Source organism: Triticum aestivum, chromosome 2D (genome assembly GCF_018294505.1).
Source record: "Triticum aestivum cultivar Chinese Spring chromosome 2D, IWGSC CS RefSeq v2.1, whole genome shotgun sequence".
NCBI classification, from domain to species: Eukaryota; Viridiplantae; Streptophyta; class Magnoliopsida; order Poales; family Poaceae; genus Triticum; species Triticum aestivum.
Window position 1 is genome coordinate 590,312,495 of NC_057799.1, and position 26,436 is coordinate 590,338,930.

Below are 26,436 nucleotides of genomic sequence, written 5' to 3' on the forward strand. Positions count from 1 at the left end.
GGAAAGGAAAATGTGCTTCAGGGGTATATCCTTCCCAAGGACAAGCAGAGCATGATATCCATGACAGGATATAATGTAGAAAACCCTTTAGGAAAGGGGGAAGAAATTTCATGACATTACCCATACAACAGTGTTTGGATAATTGATAAAGAGAATTCAACATTGTGCTTCAAGTGCTCTTATTGATGATCGGAGTAGCACAGTCATGCTTCGAGATAGCATTGGCATGGTCATCAGGTAAAGATTAGGCTATGGATACACAAAGGATCCATCAGGAACAACTTATAGAATAAGTCTTACAATTTCCTCATGGAAGAATGGATAACCTTGCCAAAAGCAAGCTATAACAATAGGCCCTCCGGCTAGGTGTGCCAGGCATGACATCACCTTACCGGGTCATATAAAGACCAATGTTATAACTCTTTGAAATATGTTCCAACCATCATATCTGACTGAGATTCAGATCTGATTGTTGTCAGAATACCTTAGGCTTAGGATGCCTGAGAAGAGAAGGTACGACACAAATTGACGGGATGACATTGTAAGATTCTCGGGAAATGAACCATGGAAGCGAGTTCCAAAACAAGAGTTCATCATTAAACCAAGGAGAGGTGAGGAGGTGGCTGATTGACTCAGCGACAATTCCTCCAGATTTCCAAAAAGATGGGTTTCCACAGTCATGTGAACAAGGAGATAACATTTGTCAGATCAAATGATATAATGGTGTGCTAGAGGAAAGCATACTCAATTGAACATTGATTGAAAGGTGCACCCGAAATATGGGCTGGGTCGCACGATCAATGTTTGAATGGTGACTAAATGACAAAAGAAGTAAAATGAACTATCGACCATTAACTTACAAGCAATAGGGTTGCTAGAAGTTTTGAATTTTACACATCATAGTGCATTTGTCGGTATCCCGGTTAGAAACAACACAAGGAACAAGGAATAATGGTGATGGTGAGAAGTATCACTATGTATCAAGGATTCTCAAGACATGGTGAAATTCGCATGACATTCTTGACATAAAAGATGGTAATACTTCAAGGTAAAGAAGAACAAATGATGGGTAGCAAGGAACTCAAGGTATAACACAGAACATGAAAAAGTTTGTGTTGAACGGAAGGCAATAAAGTGGTCGATGATTAACACAAAACATCGAGGGAAAGGATGGTATTTCTCAACATGGATTCAATCAATATCCTTGAAGAGCTCGGAATGTTGATGATGATCATGACACATTTGTCGAGAGGTTTCATGAAGATATAATCGCTCATCGACAACATCAAGCAAAAGAAAGGATGGAGCAAAAAGTTATTGAAACCACGGATATGACACAAACTCGGAATCAAGCTAGTTGTTCAAGGCGAAATGATATGATGAGGAAAATCAACGTAAGCTTAGCTCATCGTCAAAAATTGTGCTCCGAGAAGAAGGACCATGTAGCACAGTTAAAAGTTTGCACGATAATGATATAGCCAATAAGGCTAGGAATGACTTGAAGGATTATTAAACTCATAAGCAACATAAATTACTTAAGAGTTATGGAATCAGAATGCGGAATCGATTCACTTATCGGTGTTCTCGAGTGAATAATAACTCAGAACCTGGGGGAATCTGAAATCGGTGAGAAGCAATACTAGATGAAGACTCGCAGGAAGCAACACAGTTCTCGAGATACCAGAGGGTAATACTCGAGGAAGATCAAAATAGAGGTTGTGGAGATGTATCGATCAACAAAAGACAAGTGCTTTAACTTGTCTGAGAAATGGAATCAAGGAGAAAATGTGGTCGGAACCACGATTGCAAAGGATCAATACACAGATACCAGACGATATCATATCAAGGAAATAGTTATTATTACAAGAAGCTTCTATGATAGGATCTACATCGTGTCCATGGGCATGAACACAAAGTTCAAGGTCGACTCCCACTTCTCCAATGCATAACCTTTCATTCACTTCTCATTTTTCAAAGAAGTTGTAATGTTTAAATTTTATCTAGCAAAACTCCAGAAGAGTACGACTCGTGATAGCTCTCGGGTTTACCCGGATCTGGAAAGGCATAGGTTCAACCCTTAGGGTCATCTTGGGAACATATACCACAAGCTTCAATAGTAAATAACACAAGCTCGATAGTACAACATGGGTGACAAAAGGAGAGGATACAATTTACCAACGGCACTATGTATCAGGGGAAGAACTCACAAGGTGATTGAATATGAAGGACACTGTCGGATGACATTCGAACAATGGATCGGGTGATCCACAATGGAGCTGATATGTGAGTATCGGTACTCACTCAGAGGAAGAAAGAATGCAGAGGCCTCAGATTCAAGAATCACCTGATTAGTCTGATGCTTAAATAGAAAGAAATTATGGTTTCCAAAAAGAAGGATCAGAAGCAGACGCTCTGATCAAGGATGGATAAGTTGAAAACACTTAGTTGGACAATCAATAAAGGTTTGAATTGCTGAGAAACAACTCATGTCCGGAATGACGTCCGAGTCGGAAAGATAATTTTAAAAAGGATACCCTGATGACTGCGTGCGTACGCACATATTGAATCAATAGGCTCAAAATGACTAAGACAAGGGATCTTATCGAGGACTACTAGTCATATGGAATTAACCATAATGCAAGCAGGCAAGAATTTCAAGAATAACAAGCTGCAGAGGATTTTCGAAAGATCGAAAAGTTATTTCGAAGACTTATGTGAAACACATGAACAACTGGGGATGAGCGGATACTCGATAAGTGGAAGGAATTACCCGCTGGGGTATTAAGGTGGCAAAGGACTGCAAGGCAGTAGGCTCAAAGTATTCTCGGAACAATAGAGAGAATTTCAGGGCATCTTGTAATAACAGCAACAACCGGGAACAAATGTATCAACGGCAAGTGTAAGTAGTTATCCATAGGGTTGTATTGGTGATAGGGAATTGCAAAGCCGTTGAACGCAAGTTCTCGGGAGAACATTGGAGAGTATCTTCAGAATCTTCTAGTGGAGCAGGGAGGCTCTCCGGGAGGAAGTATTTACGAGATCCTAATGTTAGAGTTAGCAAAACCATTTAACCTGAATAGAAGAGAGATCAGAGTCCCAGAGTATAGACGAGGAGTAAAAGATTCTAATACCACCCAATGGCGACGTGGGCCCGTAAACCACACAGCCATGTTAGTAAAAGTTTGGCAATTGACTAGACTCGACTTCGGCCAAGGAGTGTGGAAGGGGGATTCCTACAGGCAGTCGGCTCTGATACCAACTTGTGACGTCCCCAATTCAATCGTACACTAATCATACACGCAAACGTGTACGATCAAGATCAGGGACTCACGGGAAGATATCACAACACAACTCTAAAAATAAAATAAGTCATACAAGCATCATAATACAAGCCAGGGGCCTCGAGGGCTCGAATACAAGTGCTCGATCATAGACGAGTCAGCGGAAGCAACAATATCTGAGTACAGACATAAGTTAAACAAGTTTGCCTTAAGAAGGCTAGCATAAACTGGGATACAGATCGAAATAGGCGCAGGCCTCCTGCCTGGGATCCTCCTAAACTACTCCTGGTCGTCGTCAGCAGCCTGCACGTAGTAGTAGGCACCTCCGGTGTAGTAGGGGTCGTCGTCGATGGTGGCGTCTGGCTCCTGGGCTCCAGTATCTGGTTGTGACAACCAGGTAGAATGGAAAGGGGGAAAGAGGGAGAAAAGCAACCGTGAGTACTCATCCAAAGTACTCGCAAGCAAGGATCTACACTACATATGCATGGGTATATGTGTAAATAGGCAATATCGGTGGACTGAACTGCAGAATGCCAGAATAAGAGGGGGATAGCTAGTCATGTCGAAGACTACGATTCTGGCAGCCTCCGTCTTGCAACATGTAGAAGAGAGTAGATTGAAGTCCTCCATGTAGCATCGCATAGCATAATCCTACCCGATGATCCTCTCCTTGTCGCCCTGTGTGAGAGCGATCACCGAGTTATATCTGGCACTTTGAAGGGTGTGTTTTATTAAGTATCCGGTTCTAGTTGTCATAAGGTCAAGGTACAACTCCGGGTCGTCCTTTTACCGAGGGACACGGCTATTCGAATAGATAAACTTCCCTGCAAGGGTGCACCACATTACCCAACACGCTCGATCCCATTTGGCCGGACACACTTTCCTGGGTCATGCCCGGCCTCGGAAGATCAACACGTCGCAGGCCCACCTAGGCACAACAGAGAGGTCAGCACGCCGGTCTAAATCCTATGCGCGCAGGGGTCTGGGCCCATCGCCCATTGCACACCTGCACGTTGCGTGGGTGGCCGGAGAGCAGACCTAGAAACCTCCATTACAAAGGAACTTGCGTTACGCGGTCCAACCCGGCGCGCGCTGCTCAGTCACTGACGTCAAGAAGGCTTCGGCTGATACCACGACGTCGAGTGCCCATAACTGTTCCCGCGTAGTTGGTTAGTGCGGATAGGCCAGTGGCCAGACTCAGATCAAATACCAAGATCTCGTTAAGCGTGTTAATTGAAGTATCCGCGAACGCCGACCAGGGCCAGGCCCACCTCTCTCCTAGGTGGTCTCAACCTGCCCTGTCGCTCCGCCACAAAGTAACAGTCAGGGGCCATCGGGAACCCAGGCCCACCTCTACCGGGATGGAGCCACCTGCCCCTTCAGCCCCCATCTCTGAACAGTATCATAAGTAATGTAACAGTATAAACTATATAGCATATGCCCATGATCACCTCACGAAGTGATCACGGCCCAGTAGTATAGCATGTCAGACGGACAAGAGTATAGGGCCACTGATGGAATACTAGCATCCTATACTAAGCATTTAGGATTGCAGGTAAGGGTAACAACTGTAGCAACAATGACAGGCTATGCAGCAGAATAGGATTAACCGAAAGCAGTAACAAGCTACACTACTCTAATGCAAGCAGTAGAGAGAAGAATAGGCGATATTTGGTGATCAAGGGGGGGGGCGCTTGCCTGGTTTCTCTGGCAAGAAGGAGGGGTCGTCAACTCCGTAGTCGAACTGGGGGTTGCCGGCAGTCTCGGGGTCTACCGAAAAGGAGTAACGGAGGGGGAACACAATAAATAATAGAGCAATCAAAGCATCACAAAGCGTAACATGGCAATACACGGTGCTAGGTGTGCCCTAACGCGGTAGTAGGTGATACCGACGAAGGGGGGAAACATCCGGGAAAGTATCCACGGCGTTTCACGTTTTCGGACAGATGAACCGGAGGTGAAATGTTGCACGTTTGCTATGCTAAGGACATGTGGCTGACGAACGGGCTGTGTATTCGGATTCGTCTCGTCGGTCTGAGCAACTTTCATGTACAAAATATTTTCATCCGAGTTACGGTTTATTTTATATTCATTTTTAAAGATTTAAATCAATTTACAAATTATTATTATTAATTTAATCCGAAAATGGCATTACTGCATCAGCATGTCGTCAGCATGACGTCATCAGTCAACAGAGGTGTTGACTGGGTCAAGCTGACGTGTGGGTCCCATCTGTCATTGACACATTGCCCTAACTAATAGATTAGTTAGTTTAATTAGATATTTAGGTTAATTAAGTTTAATTAGTTTAACTAAGCGGGATTAATTAAGTTAATTAATTACTTAATTAATTAATTACTAATTTTTTATCTTTTTTTAAAAACGTTCAGGGGGCTGGGGCCCCCCTGTCATTGGCCCATGGGGCCTTAGCGGGCGCGTGGGCAGACGGGTGTGGGCGCTGGGCGCCGGGTTAACGGGCGGAGCCCGGCTGGGCACCCGAGCGAGCGCTCCAACCAGCGAGCGGAGGGGGCAGGCGCGTGATGCGACGCCGGCGGCCGCGGCCGTGGCCGGAGCAGGGTGGCGCGCCGAGGGAGCGACGTGCGTGGTGTGGGACGGTGGCCGAAGGGGGCAGAGGGGCACCGGGGAGGCGCGGCCCCGGACGTAGGCGAGGGCAGGTGTTGCGGCGACGACCGGAGCAGGGAGCTGCGGGGCAAAGTCGCGGCGGAGGGGGGGGAGAGGAGGCCGAGGGCCTCACCGTGGGGCTATAGGGAAACAGCAGCGGGGGTTGAGGAGGAGGACGGGGACGACGGCGGGGCAGCTCCGGCGATGTCCAGGCAACGGCGAAGATCGGCGTGGCGACGTGGCTCCAGCGACGGGAGGCGCGAGGAGGTCCAGCGACGAGGTAGGGACAGGCGGCGTCGGTTGCTGTGGCGACGGCGACGGCACGCTCCCGATCCAGATCGGGACCAGGAGGAGGGGCGCGAGGGGAGAGTGGGGGATCGGGAGGAGAAGTGGGACGGTTAGGGTTTCGGTCGGGTGGACTGGGGGGTTAGTAGGCTGGGGCGCGGGGTGGCCGACCTGGTCGCTAGGCCAACTGGGCCGTAGCCCAGGGGGTGGGGGGTTCTTTGTTTCCCGTTTTATCTTTTGTTTACTTTTCCTGTTAATCTTCTTTTTATTTCTTTCTTTTCTGTTTTCACTTATCTCTTAAGTTTATTTAGTTTTATTAATTAGTGCAATAGATCCTAAATTGGTAGTTCTAATTATACCACAACCACATTAAGTTGGGAACTTTAAATAAAGTAGTTTTCATTTGTTTTAAATTTTTTAAAGCGTTTAAATAATTGTTTTTGCTAGTGTTTAAATCATTTTAGAGTAGTCTAACATTTTATAAAAATGTGATTTCTCCACCATAAATACCTATGCATTATTTGGCACAACCCAAACATTTTAGTTTTAATGTTTGAAAACTTTTACTGTTTGACTTGATTTTGAATTTGAATTTGAATCGGTTTCGAACTAACGCGAGATTAGGAACAATAACCATGGTGACGTGGCATCATTGACAGAGGTTTACTGTAGCTTAATTATCCGGGCGTCACAATTCTCCTCCACTACAAGAAATCTCGTCCCGAGATTTAAGAGGTGGTGTAAGGGGGAAATTTGTGGTTGTGAAATTCTAACGGATCTTCTCGGTCTTGGTTGCTCTTCTCGAAGAGGTCAATCCATTACGTTAATGTCTTCGTTTCTCTTCTTCAGGTCATCGTGATGAAATCGACATCCTTTCTTCGGGAACTTCATCGTACTTACGAAAGAATAAGGGGGTATTCTGGGAGAATGGACCTCTACAAGGTTGACTATGTGGTAGATAACATCAGGGAAGGTGGCGGAAAGTAACTATCGAATTGAAACTTAAGAAAATATCGAGAGCAATATAAAGAGGTATCACGGCAAGTTTCAAGCGGGCAGGCAATCGTTCGATGCCTGAAACAGAGTGTGAAAGGGGTTCAGAGCAATGGGCATAAGTATTGTTTCGGATACCAGAATTGGTGATCTCTCGAAAGGTGGCTCGTGAATTACATACAAAGCCGCGCGTGAGGAATAACTTTGGAAACAAGGGGTACAGGAGTGTCAGGTTTCGATCCTATGGAACTGTGGGTTATGGGCCCACCATGTGGGTTAAAAGTAGAAAGGGTAGTAATGTCTTGCACGATCATGTAAGCAAGGCATGCCAGAGGATAGCCTGCCAGTTATGTCGGCAACAACATCGGTACCAAGGGCGAGGGACGAAGAGAACCATTTTCCTGCTCGTTGAACGAGGCGGACCAATAGGCAAAGTTCTCGTCCATCGGTGGTTACCGGAATGTCATCAACAATAGTAACAGGGTCTTACTGATACAGTGGTACAACAAGGAGCTTATCTAAGCAGTGAATTATCACTGCTCAGATAAGTAGATTACAAGAAATGTTTAAACAAACAATGGAAAGGAAAAAGCGATTATCCGATTAAACAGAACAATGGAAAGGAAAATGTGCTTCAGGGGTATATCCTTCCCAAGGACAAGCAGAGCATGATATCCATGACAGGATATAACGTAGAAAACCCTTTAGGAAAGGGGGAAGAAATTTCATGACATTACCCATACAACAGTGTTTGGATAATTGATAAAGAGAATTCAACATTGTGCTTCAAGTGCTCTTATTGATGATCGGAGTAGCACAGTCATGCTTCGAGATAGCATTGACATGGTCATCAGGTAAAGATTAGGCTATGGATACACAAAGGATCCATCAGGAACAACTTATAGAATAAGTCTTACAATTTCCTCATGGAAGAATGGATAACCTTGCCAAAAGCAAGCTATAACAATAGGCCCTCCGGCTAGGTGTGCCAGGCATGACATCACCTTACCGGGTCATATAAAGACCAATGTTATAACTCTTTGAAATATGTTCCAACCATCATATCTGACTGAGATTCAGATCTGATTGTTGTCAGAATACCTTAGGCTTAGGATGCCTGAGAAGAGAAGGTACGACACAAATTGACGGGATGACATTGTAAGATTCTCGGGAAATGAACCATGGAAGCGAGTTCCAAAACAAGAGTTCATCATTAAACCAAGGAGAGGTGAGGAGGTGGCTGATTGACTCAGCGACAATTCCTCCAGATTTCCAAAAAGATGGGTTTCCACAGTCATGTGAACAAGGAGATAACATTTGTCAGATCAAATGATATAATGGTGTGCTAGAGGAAAGCATACTCAATTGAACATTGATTGAAAGGTGCACCCGAAATATGGGCTGGGTCGCACGATCAATGTTTGAATGGTGACTAAATGACAAAAGAAGTAAAATGAACTATCGACCATTAACTTACAAGCAATAGGGTTGCTAGAAGTTTTGAATTTTACACATCATAGTGCATTTGTCGGTATCCCGGTTAGAAACAACACAAGGAACAAGGAATAATGGTGATGGTGAGAAGTATCACTATGTATCAAGGATTCTCAAGACATGGTGAAATTCGCATGACATTCTTGACATAAAATATGGTAATACTTCAAGGTAAAGAAGAAAAAATGATGGGTAGCAAGGAACTCAAGGTATAACACAGAACATGAAAAAGTTTGTGTTGAACGGAAGGCAATAAAGTGGTCGATGATTAACACAAAACATCGAGGGGAAGGATGGTATTTCTCAACATGGATTCAATCAATATCCTTGAAGAGCTCGGAATGTTGATGATGATCATGACACATTTGTCGAGAGGTTTCATGAAGATATAATCGCTCATCGACAACATCAAGCAAAAGAAAGGATGGAGCAAAAAGTTATTGAAACCACGGATATGACACAAACTCGGAATCAAGCTAGTTGTTCAAGGCGAAATGATATGATGAGGAAAATCAACGTAAGCTTAGCTCATCGTCAAAAATTGTGCTCCGAGAAGAAGGACCAGGTAGCACAGTAAAAAGTTTGCACGATAATGATATAGCCGATAAGGCTAGGAATGACTTGAAGGATTATTAAACTCGTAAGCAACGTAAATCACTTAGAGTTATTGAATCAGAGTGCGGAATCGATTCACTTATCGGTGTTCTCGAGTGACTAATAACTAAGAACCTGGGGGAATCTGAAATCGGTGAGAAGCAATACTAGATGAAGACTCGCATGAAGCAACACAGTTCTCGAGATACCAGAGGGTAATACTCGAGGAAGATCAGAATAAAGGTTGTGGAGATGTATCGATCAACAAAAGACAAGTGCTTTAACTTGTCTGAGAAATGGAATCAAGGAGAAAATATGGTCGGAACCACGATTGCAAAGGATCAATACACAGATACCAGACGATATCATATCAAGGAAATAGTTATTATTACAAGAAGCTTCTATGATAGGATATACATCGTGTCCATGGGCATGAACACAAAGTTCAAGGTCGACTCCCACTTCTCCAATGCATAACCTTTCATTCACTTCTCATTTTTCAAAGAAGTTGTAATGTTTAAATTTTATCTAGCAAAACTCCAGAAGAGTACGACTCGTGATAGCTCTCGGGTTTACCCGGATCTGGAAAGGCATAGGTTCAACCCTTAGGGTCATCTTGGGAACATATACCACAAGCTTCAATAGTAAATAACACAAGCTCGATAGTAGAGCATGGGTGACAAAAGGAGAGGATACAATTTACCAACGGCACTACGTATCAGGGGAAGAACTCACAAGGTGATTGAATATGAAGGACACTGTCGGATGACATTCCAACAATGGATCGGGTGATCCACAATGGAGCTGATGTGAGTATCGGTACTCACTCAGAGGAAGAAAGAATGCAGAGGCCTCAGATTCAAGAATCACCTGATTAGTCTGACACTTAAAAAGAAAGAAATTATGGTTTCCAAAAAGAAGGATCAGAAGCAGACGCTCTGATCAAGGATGGATAAGTTGAAAACACTTAGTTGGACAATCAATAAAGGTTTGAATTGCCGAGAAACAACTCATGTCCGGAATGACGCCTGAGTCGGGAAGATAATTTTAAAAAGGATACCCTGATGACTGCGTGCGTACGCACATATTGAATCAATAGGTTTTGCTAGTGTTTAAATCATTTTAGAGTAGTCTAACATTTTATAAAAATGTGATTTCTCCACCATAAATACCTATGCATTATTTGGCACAACCCAAACATTTTAGTTTTAATGTTTGAAAACTTTTACCGTTTGACTTGATTTTGAATTTGAATTTGAATCGGTTTTGAACTAACGCGAGATTAGGAACAATTACCGTGGTGACGTGGCATCATTAACAGAGGTTTACTGTAGCTTAATTATTCGGGCGTCACAAGATATAAGTGAAGCACATGAATCATTCTATAAATCGATGAAGGGACATCTCATACTAGCATGGTTCTTAAAGAAAAAGAAAAACACAAAGGACACAAATCATGTGAGCAAAATAAAAACCGAGGTATACCGATAATCGTTGAAGAAGAAAGATGGGATGCCAACCGGGGCATCCCCAAGCTTAGATGCTTGAGTATCCTTGAAATATTTACTTGGGGTGCCTTGGGCATCCCCAAGCTTCAACTCTTGCCTCTCTTTATTCTTCTCATATTGATAGCTCCTCGATCTTCAAACACTTCATCCACACAAAACTTTAACAAAAACTTTGTGAGATTCGTTAGTATAATAAAGCAAATCACTACCTTTAGGTACTGTTGCAAACTCATTCCAATTTCATATTAGAACTATATCTACTGTATTCCAACTTCACCATGCTTCATACCCCCCGATACTACCCATAGATTCAGCAAAATAAGCGAACACCACATAGTAAACAGAATCTGTCAAAAACAACACAGTCTGTAGTAATCTGGAAGGTTAGTATACTTCTGTAACTCCAAAAATTCTAAAAAAAATGAAAATTTAAACAAATTGTACGGAAGTAATGTGCAAAAAGTTTCAGACCCATTTGACTTTCCAGTAAAAAATGTAAATTCACGCGCTACAGCCAAAGTTTCTGTTTTTGTACTGGACAAAGTAAACAAGCAATCTAATCATCCTAAAACCAAAGCTGGGCACATTACTTTTATAATACAATGGATATATACAAGGGGACAATTATTTTTAGAGAAACTTCCATGAATTTTTTTACATTGTTTCCATGAGCATGAACACAAGTGTTCAAGGTCGACCCTCACTTTTCCAATGCATAACCTTCCAATCACTTCTCTTATTGAAAAACTTTTTAGGCATGAGAGGCAAGTAAATTTTTTTGTAATTTCATTCTAATTTTTTTTGTATGTTTCACCCACAACTAAACAGAAACAAAAAGGAAAAACAAAATCTACTTAGTGAAGAAAGCAAACAAGCACACACGAGAATATCAACCCCACGCTATTGCTCCCCGACAACGGCGCCAGAAAAGAGCTTGATAATCCCCAAGTGCAGGGAATCATCATAGCAATTTCCATAGGTGGAAGTGATATGTATGGATTGTCGAACCCACAAGGAGCTAAAGGTAAGATCAATATTCTCTCAAGTCCTATCTGCCACTGATACGACTCTACGTACACCGAATGTTTGCTTCCAACTAAAACGAGAAATAAAACTACGTTGTGGGTATGAAGAGGATAACTTTGCATGGTATCGGAGAGCTAAAATATAAAAGTAGGTGCTGTTATCATAAAGTTAGAATATACTACTAAATATTATAAATAGCGAGTGTGAATAATGATGGGTCGGTGTGCGGAATTATCCTAGGCAATCTTAACAAGACCGGTAGTCGTCATTGCAATTTCATATGAGGGAGAGGCATAAGCTAACATACTTTATCTTCTTGGATCATATGCACTTATGATTGGAACTCTAGCAAGCATCCGCAATTACTAAACATCATTAAGGTAAAACCCAACCATAGCATTAACATATCAAGTCCCCTTTATCCCATATGCAACAACCCCCTTACTCGGGTTTATGCTTCTGTCACTCAAGCAACCCACTATAAGCAAATCATGAACGTATTGCAACACCCTACAGCGGGAATCCCTCATGCTTGCGCGACACGGAGGGCACAATAGGACTGCACCAAAATAAAACATACAACTCATACCAATCTAGATCATCAATCAACCCAAAGACAAAGGATATCTACTGAAAACATCATAGGATGGCAACATATCATTGGATCATAATATGTGGCATAAAGCACCAGTTCAAGTAGGGATTACAGCGGGGTGCGGGAGAGTGGACCGCGTAAAAGAGATGAGGATGGTGATGATGATGGTGATGTTGATGAAGACGATCACCGCGGCGATGATACCCCTCCCGATGGCACTCCGGCGCCACCGAGAGAGAGAGGAGGAGAGGTTCTCCCCCTTGTGCTTCCTCCTCCATGGCCTCCCCCCTGGATGGGGAGAGGTTCTCCTATCCTCCTCCATGGCCTCCGGTGATGATGGCAACTCCGGCAGGGTGCCAGAGAGGGCCTAGATTGATTTCTCGTGGCTACAGAGGCTTGCGGCGGCGGAACTTCCGATCTAGGTTATTTTCTGGAGGTTTGGGTATTTATAGGAGAGGTTAACATCGAGAACAAGTCAGGGGGCCCCACGGGAAATCCACGAGGCATAGGGGCGCGCCCTCCACCCTCGTGGGGCCCACGGGCCTCCCCTCCGGTAACTCTTCGTTCTAGTATTTTTTATATTTTTCCAGAAAAATTCTCCGTTGATTTTCATCGCATTCCGAGAACTTTTATTTCTGCACAAAAACAACACCACGGTAGTTCTGCTGAAAACAGCGTCAGTCTGGGTTAGTTCTAATCAAATCATACCAAAATCATATAAAACTATTGTAAACATGGCATGAATACTTCATAAATTATAGAAATGTTGGAGACGTATCAGCAAGCAACGCGATAAAGGGGTTGTCAATCCCTTCATGGCCACTCGCAAAAGTGAGATCTGATAAAGATAATAAGATAAATATTTATTGTATTTTTGTTGTATAGATTGGAAAGTAAAGATTGCTAAATAAATAAATAGTAAACTAGAATTGTAGATCGGAAACTTATATGATGTAAAGTCGACCCGGGGGCCATAGGTTTCACTAGTGGCTTCTCTCATGATAGCATATATTACGGTGGGTGAACAAATTACTGCCGAGGAATTGATAGACAAGCGCATAGTTATGAGAATATCTAGGCATGATCATGAATATAGGCATCACGTCCGTGTTAAGTAGACCGAAACGATTCTGCATCTACTACTATTACTCCACACATCGACCGATATCCAGCATGCATCTAGAGTATTAAGTTCATAAGAACAGAGTAACGCATTAAGCAAGATGACATGATGTAGAGGGATAAACTCAAGCAATATGATATAAACCCCATCTTTTTATCCTCGATGGCAACAATACAATACGTGCCTTGCTACCCCTACTGTCACTGGGAAAGGACACCACAAGATTGAACCCAAAGCTAAGCACTTCTCCCATTGCAAGAAAGATCAATCTAGTAGGCCAACCTAAACCGATAATTCGAAGAGACTTGCAAAGATATCAAATCATGCATATAAGAATTCAGAGAAGAACCAAATATTGTTCATAGATAATCTTGATCATAAACCCACAATTCATCGGATCTCGGCAAACACACCGCAAAAGAATATTACATCGAATAGATCTCCAAGAACATCGAGGAGAACTTTGTATTAAGAACCAAAGAGAGAGAAGAAGCCATCTAGCTAATAACTATGGACCCGAAGGTCTATGGTAAACTACTCACACATCATCGGAGAGGCTATGGTGTTGATGTAGAAGCCCTCCGTGATCGAATCCCCCTCCGGCAGATCGCCAGAAAAGGCCCCAGATGGGATCTCACGGGTACAGAAGGTTGCGGTGGTGGAAAAGTGGTTTCGTGGCTCTCCTGGATGTTTTTAGGGTATATATAGGCGAAAGAAGTACGTCGGTGGAGCTACGAGGGGCCCATGAGGGCGAGGGGCGCGCCTACCCCCCTGGGCGCGCCTTCCTGCCTCGTGGCCGCCTCGTTGCGTTTCTAACTTCCACTCCAAGTCTCCTGAATTGCGTTTGTTCCAAGAAAAGATCCTCGCGAAGGTTTCGTTTCGTTTGGATTCCGTTTGATATTCCTTTTCTGCGAAACACTGAAATAGGCAAAAAAACAGCAACTGGCACTGGGCCTCCGGTTAATAGGTTAGTCCCAAAAACAATATAAAAGAGCATATTAAAGCCCATTAAACATCCAAAATAGATAATATAATAGCATGGAACGATAAAAAATTATAGATACATTGGAGACGTATCAGCCCCTGAGATACCTCTCCGTCATACGGAGTGACAAATCGCAATCTTTGATCCATGCCAACTCAACAGACACCCTCGGACATACCTGTAGAGCACCTTTATAGTCACCCAGTTACGTTGCGATGTTTGGTACACAGAAGGTACTTCTCCGGTGTCAGTGAGTTGCATGATCTCATGGTCATATGAACATGTACTTGACATGCAGAAAACAATAGCAATAAACTTGACACGATCATATGCTACGTTTATAGTTTGGGTCTTGTCCGTCACATCATTCTCCTAATGATGTGATCCCATTATCAAATGACAACTCATGTCCATGGCTAGGAAACCATAGCCATCTTTGATCAACGAGCTAGTCCGGTAGAGGCTTACTAGGGACACGTTGTTGTCTATGTATCCACACATGTATCTGAGTTTTCGATCAATACAGTTCTAGCATGGATAATAAACGATTATCACGAACAAGGAAATATGATAATAACCAATTTATTATTGCCTCTTGGGCATATTTCCAACAGGGCCATCTCCATCAACATCTTCAACATCATCATCTCCTCTCAAACCCTAGTTCATCTCTTGTGTTCAATCTTTGTACCAGAACCTCAGGTTGGTACATGTGGGTGACTAGTAGTGTTGATTACATCTTGTAGTTGATTACTATATGGTTTATTTGGTGGAAGATTATATGTTCAGATCCATTATGCTATTTAATACCCCTCTGATCTTGAGCATGGTTATCATTTGTGAGTAGTTACTTTTGTTCTTGAGGTCACGTGTGACATCCCAAATTTTCAATTTGGAATGTTATACATTAGATCATCATTGCATATCATATTTTATTTGCATTTCGGCTTGATCCTAGAAATTCTACGCAACTCAAGGACCCATGGAGAGAGTTGGGGATTTCGTTAATTTTCATATTTGCGATTTCTTGATTTTAAAAGAGAGGGGATAAAATGACTTGAAATTTTGAAAAGAGGATCACTTGATTTTAATTATTCTCTCTCTGAATAATTCATATATGAAAATAAAAGAGAGGGGATAAAATGACTTCCCCAAAATAAAGAAATATTGGAGATTAAGTATTAAAATCAAATAAGAATTTTATTTGGAGTTTTATTGCTATTTTATTTGAATTAGGATCATATGCGTTTTTCAAAATTGCATTAGAGGCCCAAATAAATGTTCACTTTGTCTGCTATGTTTTTATAGGACGGGGAAAATTTATTTCAGGATTTTTGGAGTCTGTTTAGTATTTATTTTCTTTGTTTTTCTGTGCGCAAAATTATTTAAAAAAAACGCCAACCGACTTAACGGGCCGTGTCCGACCCGGACACTGCGCCCGGCCGGCCTTTAAGAGCCGGGAGGCCCGAGCCGCAGCCCAGCCCCCCAAAACCCTAGCGCCGCCGCCAGCAATCGCCGCCGCCGCCGCGAGTCGCCGCCGCCGCCGCGGGTCTCGACGCCGCCGCCTCTCGCCCGCGTCGCCACCGTTCCCAGGAGCCCTGCCGCCACCCGTCCCCGCCAGCCAGCCATCGCCAGAGTCGCCGCCGTCGCGCCGCCCACCGACCCCATCCCAAGGTAGCCGCCCGATCCGCCGCCGGTTTTTTCCGGTTAACCGTTTGTTTTTTTAGAAACCCTAGGTTATTTTTTTAGATCGGTTTATTTTTTTCCCGGTTTAGTTATTTAGCGAACGCCCGTTTGTACGCTCGTTTTAACGAACGGTTTTCATCCGTTAGTCGCAGACAGCGAACGTTCGTTCGTTGGCCTGTTCGTCAGTTTTTCTTTTTCCAGGGTTTTTCCGTGATTATTTTCGATCGCGATTTCTGCCTTGATTTTCATTTTAGTTTATCTTTTCGCTCGTCTATCAGAATCAGGCGATTCAAGCGCCTAGATCTTCGTCTCGAAGCCCTCTTTATGTTTAGCTAACTTGAACAAGATTTTGGTACTGTAAAATTTGACTTTAGTCCAGATTAGTAAACGGATCTTGTTTCTTTCGCAGTTTGAGTTTCGTTGCTTCGTTTGATTTGATTCTTTTTGCAAACCGGAGTTCTTAAGTTGAACTTTCTGGTTAGATCTCTTATTTGAGTTTTACTCGTGCTTCTAGTTGGGTGCTTATTGTATGCTTGTTTGTTTGCGATAGAGTACCCGGAGTGCGAAGCGTGCTACTACGAGTCTCTAAGTTTCACAGATCATCAGCAAGGCAAGTGACACTTTGATCATACCTCTTTACTACCCAGTTTTATTGCATTAGATCAATCCTCAAACAATTGCATGGTTAGGATCTGATTAACATGTGGGTTTTGGGAAGTAGATGAGGTAGTACCTATTCACCTGTTTATTATCAAACCTTTGGGAGTTACTTCTACGTTGCTTATATTGCTATGCTATGCTTGTAGACGTGGTTTGGTTCGAGTGATTCATGACAGATGTGAGAGTTATTATTAATGGTTAACTTAAGGTGGCTACTTTAATACACATCTGGGTGGATTGCTTGAAGGCACCCTGGAGTACCCAGTGGTTGTCAGGGCACCTGGAGAATCCAGTGTTGTCCAAGGGGACCCCGGAGTACCCGTGTGATCACCCTATGGTCCGCCACCAAGGCTCAAAGGGATCATAAGATTATTCATGCTAGAAACTTCCGTGTGCAGCCACAAGCTATTATGGGCTCTAGCATAGTTGAGTAAGTTGCATGACCTCTTTCAGTGGTGGGCTAGCAGATGTAGGGGAAAGTAGGTGTAACTGTCCACCCGGAGTAAAGAGTTATTGTTTCAGAAAGACTGTGTCTCGATTCTCCGACCATGGATGCATTCGAGTCTTGTGGGGAAAAGTGCGCAAACCTCTGCAGAGTGTACAAACTAATCATGGTTAGCCGTGTCCCCGGTTATGGACGTTTTGAGTATCTGGTTCTTGGATTATCATGTTGATCTCACCACTCTTAATATAATTTGATTGGGTTTAATGATGATGCTTAATTGGGATTGAGTTGGAGGAACCTTCTCAATGTTTAACAACCACCATGATAGTTAAATAAAATATATTCCTTTGTTGTAGGGAAAAATTGGCTTTATGCAAAACTGTAACCATAGAGCTTTCCACCAGCCAAATATGCATGTAGTGATAGCATTTATTCTGTTCATTACTCTATGTGTTACATTGCCAGCATATTCCATGTGCTGACCCGTTTCGGGCTGCAACGTTTCATGTTGCAGACTTTTCAGACGACGAGTAAGGTGCCATAGGTCGTTGTCTTTCACTCAGCTATGCCGTTGGAGTTGATGGACTCACTTTATCTTCCAAGCCTTTTGCTGTTATCGTTTTAGATGGACTTAAGCCATATTATTGTAATAAGTTCTCTCTTGAGACATTCGATGTAATAAGTGTGTGATTGCTACTCTGTTATAAATCCTCAAGTACTGTGCGTGTCAGCATTACAGATCCAGGGATGACACTGATGCACAGAGATCAGACTGTTTGAGGTCTGGTCGCTACAAGATGGTACAGAGCACACGCTGACTATAGGACACGACCACTAAGCTAAAGCCCTAGATCACTACTCTCTTCTCCTTTCTGACCCCTCTCCCTTTTCTACTCTATAGGATGGCGGATGCAAGGGACAAGTTCACACAACCGGATGAAGATACACCTTTTGGATGACACTTGAAGGAAGTTACTAGGTACCTGAACATCGGAATACCAAGCTTCACCGGGACCTACATCGCCACTTTACCAGAAGAGGAGCGTTCGATGATTTGAGTTCAAGTTCCAGGAAGGACGTTCATGCCAGCCACTGAGCCCATAGAGTTTTCCTTTGATGCACCAACCTGGAGTCTAGGAAAGAGCATGGCAGCCCACATCACCATGGGACGCATTGGAGAAGTTTACCACAAGGATCTCAAGGATACTATCTACCAGATTTGTGGGCGCCGAGATGAGCAATGGGAGATGATCAGCACCAGGAAGGATAGATCAATTGCAGCTATCATCCAGGAGTTAAACCAGCGCATTCATCGCCAGGAGAACCAGATGTGCGCAGGCACGATAGATCTGAAGAAGGCAATGGCCAGGATCACAGAGCTGGAGGAAGAACTCAAGTCTACACGCGATGGATATGAGAAAGAAATGACGATACTCGTGGAGAAGAATGACGTTTTGATGAGGAAACTAGGAATATTCATGGGAGACCCCGCACCAGGAGGAGAAGACGACGATTCCATTTGTCCGGAGAACTACATCATCATCGACGACACCGACTCGGACCTCGATAGCGATGATGACTACGTTGATGAAGCTAGAGCAGATATCATGGAGTCTTCCACCGATCAAGTTTTCTAGTCGACCACCATATTAGTAGTAGTATTCCCCCATGTATATAGTATAGTCCGAGCACTTTTGTAACGATAGTTAGACCGATTGTATGCCCTTGTTTGAATTGATTGAAGTGATATGTTTGTGTTTGTCTCATGTGCATATGGGTAGTGTTTTCTCTCTAGATCTCATTCTATTCTGCTTTCTCATCTTTTCTAAACCCATCAGATGCCTCCGAGACGCGACAATGGATTTGCTTTCCCACCGGAACTCACTCAGTTGATCCAGCAGCAGAATGCATTGATGCAGATACTAGTTCAGAATCAGAACTAGGGGAGCAACAACAACAACAACCCACCACCACCACCACCTGTTGATCACTTAGCCCGTTTCTTAAGGCTGAATCCGCCGGTGTTCTCCAGTAGCACCAAGCCGATAGTTGCAGATGATTGGCTCTGCAAGATTGGAAGGGAGTTGACCACTGCAGGATGCATAGATGCGGAGAGAGTGCGCTTTGCCGCACATCAGCTTGATGGACCCGCAGCATCATGGTGGGAGAATTTCACAGCCACTTACCCCATCGACACTGTCACATGGGATAAGTTTTAGCAGGCTTTTCATACTGCCCATGTTTCAGCAGGAGCTATGGCCATGAAGAAGCGTGAGTTTTGCAACTTGCGCCAAGGAGGACGCACAGTTGTCCAGTATGTGGATGATTTCAGTAAGTTAGCACGTTATGCCCCAGATGACGTCGCTACGGATGCAGTTAAGCAGGAGAAGTTTTTGGAAGGACTGAATGATGAGCTGAGCATGCAGTTGATGGTGGCAACCTTAAACAACTACCAGGAGTTGGTAGATAGATCTCTCATGATTAAAGGGAAGAAGCAGCAGATTGACAACCGCAAGAGGAAGTATGGACAAGGGAAGTACAATTCAGGAGCTCAGCAGAGACCCCGTTTTACCCCGAACTCGGGAGGACACCTTCACCATAACCATGGAGGTCACAATCACAATGGAGGGAGTTCTCACAACCATAGTGGCCCCAAGAATGGGAATGGGATTGGAGGAAGCAACGGCCAGAACCGTTCCAACCCAGCAACGCCCGCCAAGAAGGATCTAAGTCACATTACGTGTTTCAAGTGTGGGAAGAATGGACATTACGCCACGGAGTGTTCTGAAGCAAAGAATGGAAACGGCAATGGAAGCTCTGGGAAGAAGCCTAACCCTTTCAACAGGGGACAAGTGAACCACGTGAGCGTGGAGGAGGTTGAAGCGCAACCAGATGCAGTAATAGATAAGTTTTTGGTTAAGTCATTTACTGCAATCGTTCTTTTCGATACTGGTGCATCGCATTCATACATATCAAGGGGATTTGTGGATAAGTATAAGTTGCCCACCAAAGTTCTTAGAACACCTATGTTAGTAAGCTCGCCAGGAGCGGAACATATGGCAAGCCAAGGATGTTTTCAGATGCCATTGACCATAGGTAGGCATGTTTTCCCCCCAGACCTGATAATTCTAGAGTCGCAAGGTTTGGATGTGATTTTGGGTATGGATTGGCTATCGATGTATGGAGGAAACATCGATTGCGCCAGTAAGTCGATTATGCTCACCACCCCAGAAGGAAGGAGAATTAAGTATGTATCCTGGCATGTGCTGAAGAGGACTCAAGTGAATTCCTTATCAGGAGTTGTACAGGAGGAAGTACCAGTGGTGAAGGATTTCCCTGATGTATTTCCAGAAGAGTTGCCAGGCATGCCACCGAATAGAGACATTGAGTTTTTTATTGAGCTTTTGCCAGGCACAGGGCCAATATCTAAGAGACCGTACAGGATGCCCGCAAAGGATTTGGAGGAAATTAAGAAGCAGATTAAGGAGTTACTAGATAAAGGCTATATTCGCCCAAGTTCGTCACCTTGGGGATCACGAGTGCTTCTAGTGGAGAAGAAGGATGGATCATTGAGAATGGTTGTTGATTATCGTGGATTGAATGAAGTGACAATCAAGAACAAGTACCCACTGCCGATGATCAACGATTTGTTTGACCAGTTGCAAGGAGCTAAAGTATTTTCCAAGATCGATCTGCGATCAGGATACCACCAGCTGAAGATTCGAGAGCAGGATATACCTAAGACAGCTTTTACCACAAGGTATGGGCTATATGAGCATACCGTTATGTCATTTGGTCTGACTAACGCACCTGCCTATTTCATGAACATGATGAATGAGGTGTTTATGGAGTTCTTGGATAAGTTCGTCGTGGTGTTCATTGATGACATATTGGTCTACTCGAAGAATGAAGAGGAGCATAAGGAGCATTTGCGTTTGGTACTTGGAAAGCTCAGAGAACATCAGCTATATGCCAAGTTCAGCAAGTGTGAGTTTTGGTTGAAGGAAGTTGGATTCCTCGGACATATTATATCCGGAGAAGCAATAGCAGTACCCCACCAAGGTTGTCACTGTGACAAATTGGGAAGCACCCACGTCAGTTGGAGAGATCCGGAGTTTTCTTGGACTCGCAGGATACTATCGGAGGTTCATTGAGAATTTCTCGAAGATTGCCAAGCCCATGACAGAGTTGTTGAAGAAGGACACCAAGTTCAAATGGACTCAGGAATGTGAGGCCAGTTTTCAGGAGTTGAAGAAACGTTTGGTTACAGCCCCAATGTTGATTCTTCCAGATCAACGCAAGGATTATCAAGTGTATTGCGACGCTTCTCGTCGAGGACTTGGAGCAGTGCTTATGCAGGATGGAAGAGTTGTTTCTTATGCCTCACGACAGCTGAAACCCCATGAGTTGAATTATGCTACACACGATTTGGAGTTAGCAGTCGTAGTGCATGCGTTGAAGACATGGAGACACTTTCTCATCGGAAACCATTGTGAGGTGTACACGGATCACAAGAGTTTGAAGTATATTTTCACGCAGAAGGAGTTAAATCTCACGCAGAGGAGATGGTTGGAGCTCATCAAGGATTATGATATGAGGTTGCACTATCATCCCGGAAAGGCTAACGTAGTAGCTGGTGCGTTGAGTCGCAAGAGCCATGTCAATACACTCATAACCGGAGAGATACCCAAGGAGTTAGCAGAGGATCTTCGCGAGCTATGTTTGGAGATAGTTCCAAGAGGCTATGTAGCAGCATTGGAAATTCAGTCTACTTTGATGGATAAGATCAGGTAAGCTCAGAAGACGGACAAGGAGATCGCCGAGATAAAGGAAAGGATGAGCAAAGGAAAAGCTAAAGGATTTCGTGAGGATGAGCACGATACCTTATGGTTTGAGGACCGCGTATATGTGCCTAATGATCCGGAGATCAGGAAGTTGATTCTACAGGAGGCACATGATTCGTCGTATTCGATCACCCAGGAAATACCAAGATGTATCTGGATTTGAAGGACAATTTCTGGTGGACCGGAATGAAGAAGGATATTGCAGAGTATGTAGCAGTTTGTGATGTATGTCAGAGAGTGAAGGCAGAGCATCAGAAGCCAGCAGGATTGTTACAGCCATTGCCGATACCCGAATGGAAGTGGGATAAGCTAGGCATGGATTTTATCACGGGATTGCCCAGGACTCGTTCAGGCTATGACTCGATCTGGGTTGTAGTCGATCGGTTGACGAAGGTAGCTCATTTCATCCCAGTGAAGACCACTTACACCAGTGCAAAGTTGGCAAAGATATACATGACCAGGATCGTATGTCTGCATGGAGTTCCGAGGACCATTGTATCAGATAGAGGAACATATTTTACCTCAAAGTTCTGGAATCAGTTGCATGAGACTTTGGGTAACAGGCTAGAATTCAGTAAAGCCTTTCATCCACAGACAGATGGACAGACCGAGAGAGTCAATCAGATTCTGGAGGACATGTTGAGAGCTTGTGCGCTAGATTATGGATCTAGTTGGGACGACAATTTGCCATATGCAGAGTTTTCTTACAACAACAGTTACCAAGCCAGTTTGAAGATGGCCCCTTTCGAGGCTTTGTACGAAAGGAGGTGCAGGACACCGTTGTTGTGGGATGAAGTTGGAGACCGTCAGTTGTTTGGACCAGATTTGATTAAAGAGTCTGAAGAGAAGGTTAAGTTGATTCGCGATAGACTCAAGGTAGCCCAGTCCAGGTAGAAGAGCTATGCGGATTCTCAACGCAAGGAGACATTTTACGAAGTCGGAGACAGAGTGTACCTTCGTGTGTCCCCACTTCGAGGAGTTAAGCGTTTTTGAGTTAAGGGAAAGTTAGCACCACGTTTTGTGGGACCATATAAAGTTTTGGAACGTATGGGAGAAGTTGCTTACAAGTTGGAGTTGCCCGAAGGATTGTCAGGAGTTCACGATGTGTTCCACGTTTCCCAGTTGAAGAAGTGCCACGTAGAGATGGCTGATATTCCTCTAAGAGATACAGTGCCACTTGAAGCGATTCAGTTGGATAGCGATTTGACCTACAAGGAGAAACCAGTCAAGATTCTCGAGTTTGCCAGCCGAGTCACACGCAGCAAGGTTATCAAGTTCTGCAAAGTTCGTGGAGCCACCATACCGAGGATGAAGCCACCTGGGAACGAGAGGAAGACCTACGGAAGGACCACCCGCACCTATTTTCTAACCAACCCGAATCTCGAGGGCGAGATTCATCTTAAGGGGGGTAGGTTTGTAACATCCCAAATTTTCAATTATGGGCTCTAGCATAGTTGAGTAAGTTGCATGACCTCTTTCAGTGGTGGGCTAGCAGATGTAGGGGAAAGTAGGTGTAACTATCCACCCGGAGTAAAGAGTTATTGTTTCAGAAAGACTGTATCTTGATTCTTCGACCATGGATGCATTCGAGTCTTGTGGGGAAAAGTGCGCAAACCTCTGCGAAGTGTACAAACTAATCATGGTTAGCCGTGTCCCCGGTTATGGACTTTTTGAGTATCTGGTTCTTGGATTATCATGTTGATCTCATCACTCTTAATATAACTTGATTGGGTTTAATGATGATGCTTAATTGGGATTGAGTTGGAGGAACCTTCTCAATGTTTAACAACCACCATGATAGTTAAATAAAATTTATTCCTTTGTTGTAGGGTAAAATTGGCTTTATACAAAACTGTAACCATAGAGCTTTCCACCAGCCAAATATGCATGTAGTGATAGCATTTATTCTGTTCATTACTCTATGTGTTACATTGCCAGCATATTCCATGTGCTGACCCGTTTCAGGCTGCAACGTTTCATGTTGCAGACTTTTCAGACGACGAGTAAGGTGCCATAGGTCGTTGTCTTTCACTCAGCTATGCTGTTGGAGTTGATGGACTCACTTTATCTTCCAAGCCTTCCTCTGTTATCGTTTTAGATGGCCTTAAGCCATATTACTGTAATAAGTTCTCTCTTGAGATATTTGATGTAATAAGTGTGTGATTGCTACTCTGTTATAAATCCTCAAGTACTGTGCGTGTCAGCATTACCGATCCAGGGATGACACTGATGTACAGAGATCAGACTGTTTGAGGTCTGGTCGCTACATCACGGGAGAAGTCATGCTGCAAGTAATCATGTGAACTTGATATGTGTTCGATATTTTGATGATATGTATGTTGTGATTCCGTTAGTGGTGTCATGTGAACGTCGACTACATGACACTTCACCATATTAGGGCCTAAGGGGATGCATTGTGGAGTAGTTATTAGATGATGGGTTGCTAGAGCAACAGAAGCTTAAACCCTAGTTTATGCGCTACTTCGTAAGTGAACGATTTGGATCCAAAAGTTTAATGCTATGGTTAGATTTTATCTTAATATTTTTCTCGTAGTTGCGGATGCTTGCGAGGGGGTTAATCATAAGTAGGAGGTTTGTTCAAATAAGAACAACACCGGGCCACCCACATACGAAATTATCGAAGTAGCGAACACGAATCAAACCAACATGATGAAAGTGACATGGTTAAATTCCCGTGCAGCCTCAAGAAAGCTTTGCTTATCATAAGAGACCATTTTGGCCTGTCCTTTGCCACAAAAGGATTGTGCTACCTTGCTTCACTTTATTTACCGTTACCGTTACTTGTCCGTTACGAATTATCTTGCTATCAAACTACTTGTTACTTGTCCGTTACGAATTATCTTGCTAGAAAATACGTGATGACCGACTATTTCAGTGCTTGTAGAAAATACCTTGCTGAGAACCACTTGTCATTTCCTTCTGCTCCTCGTTGGGTTCGGCACTCTTACTTATTGAAAGGACTACGATTGATCCCATATGCTTGTGGGTCATCACGTGCCACCACCCCTTTAGTCCCTACTCACAAATAGGTCAAAACTAAATCGGAACTAATGGTCGTCGTGCCCCCGTCTGCTCCTAGCCATTGGGACAAGGACAAATGATCACATTAGTCCCGGGCCCAAACCAGGCCGGGACTAATGTTCCAGACGAAAGGTCTGTTTTTTACTAGTGCACCCGCAAGCCCGCCGCCGACTTGCGGACTCCGTCGAGCCTCCCCGTATCGCAGCCCGTTTGGTGGAGAGGCTGGCGACGACGAAGACGAAGATGAAATGAGAAGAGAGCACCGACGCGAGGGATTTTAGGCACCGATTTCGAAATAACCACCCACGACCCCCCTCTATCACCTACAGGTGGGTCTCCTCACGTCCGGATGGGGATAAAACCACCCACGACCGCGGACGGGGCCAATCCCGACCAGGTGGCACCTGACCAACGCGGGCGCGATCGTGCGGTCGAGAGCCGGCCGCTTGACTCGTCCAATAAATGCGCGTGCACGTTTTAGATTTTAGGAAAGATATAACAGTAATAGCCATAACAATACCCTAATTTTCATTTACCAAAAAGTACTGAATATAAGTTGAGTTCTCTGTTCCTCCGAAAACATGTTTTGGATAGTTCCGGCATGCATGGAAGATCACAAAATTAGAGGATTCTGTTTCCGTATAACCTCGGGCGGCTCTGGCCCAAACATACATCTTATAAGCGATCCAGTCGACGAACCCTAGCTAGCAACAAACGTTGGTTATCCATCGAGCGACATGTCAAGCAGGAAGGTTCCCCGTCTAGCCGCGCCGCCGACAACTCCGCAGGCCCTAGCTGGTGTGTACCAAGACGACAGGCCGTCGGAGCATCGGATTGCCCGGACCGTCGGGGACAAACTTTTCGGCGGAGCGATGTCAAACACAAAGGTTCTCCATCGCGCCCCGCCGCCGCCGACTCCATACGCCCAGGTCGCCGTGTACCAAGACGTCGAGCCATTGAAGCATCGGGCCGAAGGGGCGCCGGCCGCACCAACCAACGGCAGTTTGGTCCTCAAGACGCACTGTGAGTTCCCGACCCTCAGGAGGGGCGCGTCCCGGGACAAGTTCGCGGTGCTCGTGCACGCAAGGGCGCCAGCCGACGTGGCGCACGCACCGCTCGACCTCGTTACCGTGCTAGACGTCAGCGGCATCATGGAGGGTCAGAAGCTGGCGCTGCTGAAGCAGGCCATGGGATTCGTCATCGACCAACTCGGCCCCGACGACCACCTGTCTATGGTGTCCTTCTTCGGGGAG

At 44.3% G+C, this 26,436-nt stretch overlaps 1 protein-coding gene across 1 annotated transcript in view; it reads right to left on the bottom strand.

The window, feature by feature from the left end:
- LOC123055997 (uncharacterized) overlaps positions 1 to 25,912 on the bottom strand; it is a 51,399-nt gene extending 25,487 nt beyond the window's left edge. Inside the window, exon 1 of the mRNA XM_044479776.1 lies at positions 25,900 to 25,912. Within this exon, the coding sequence (XP_044335711.1) occupies positions 25,900 to 25,912 (13 nt within the window). The remainder of the gene's footprint in view (positions 1 to 25,899) is intronic.
- Between the last annotated feature and the right edge of the window lie 524 nt (positions 25,913 to 26,436).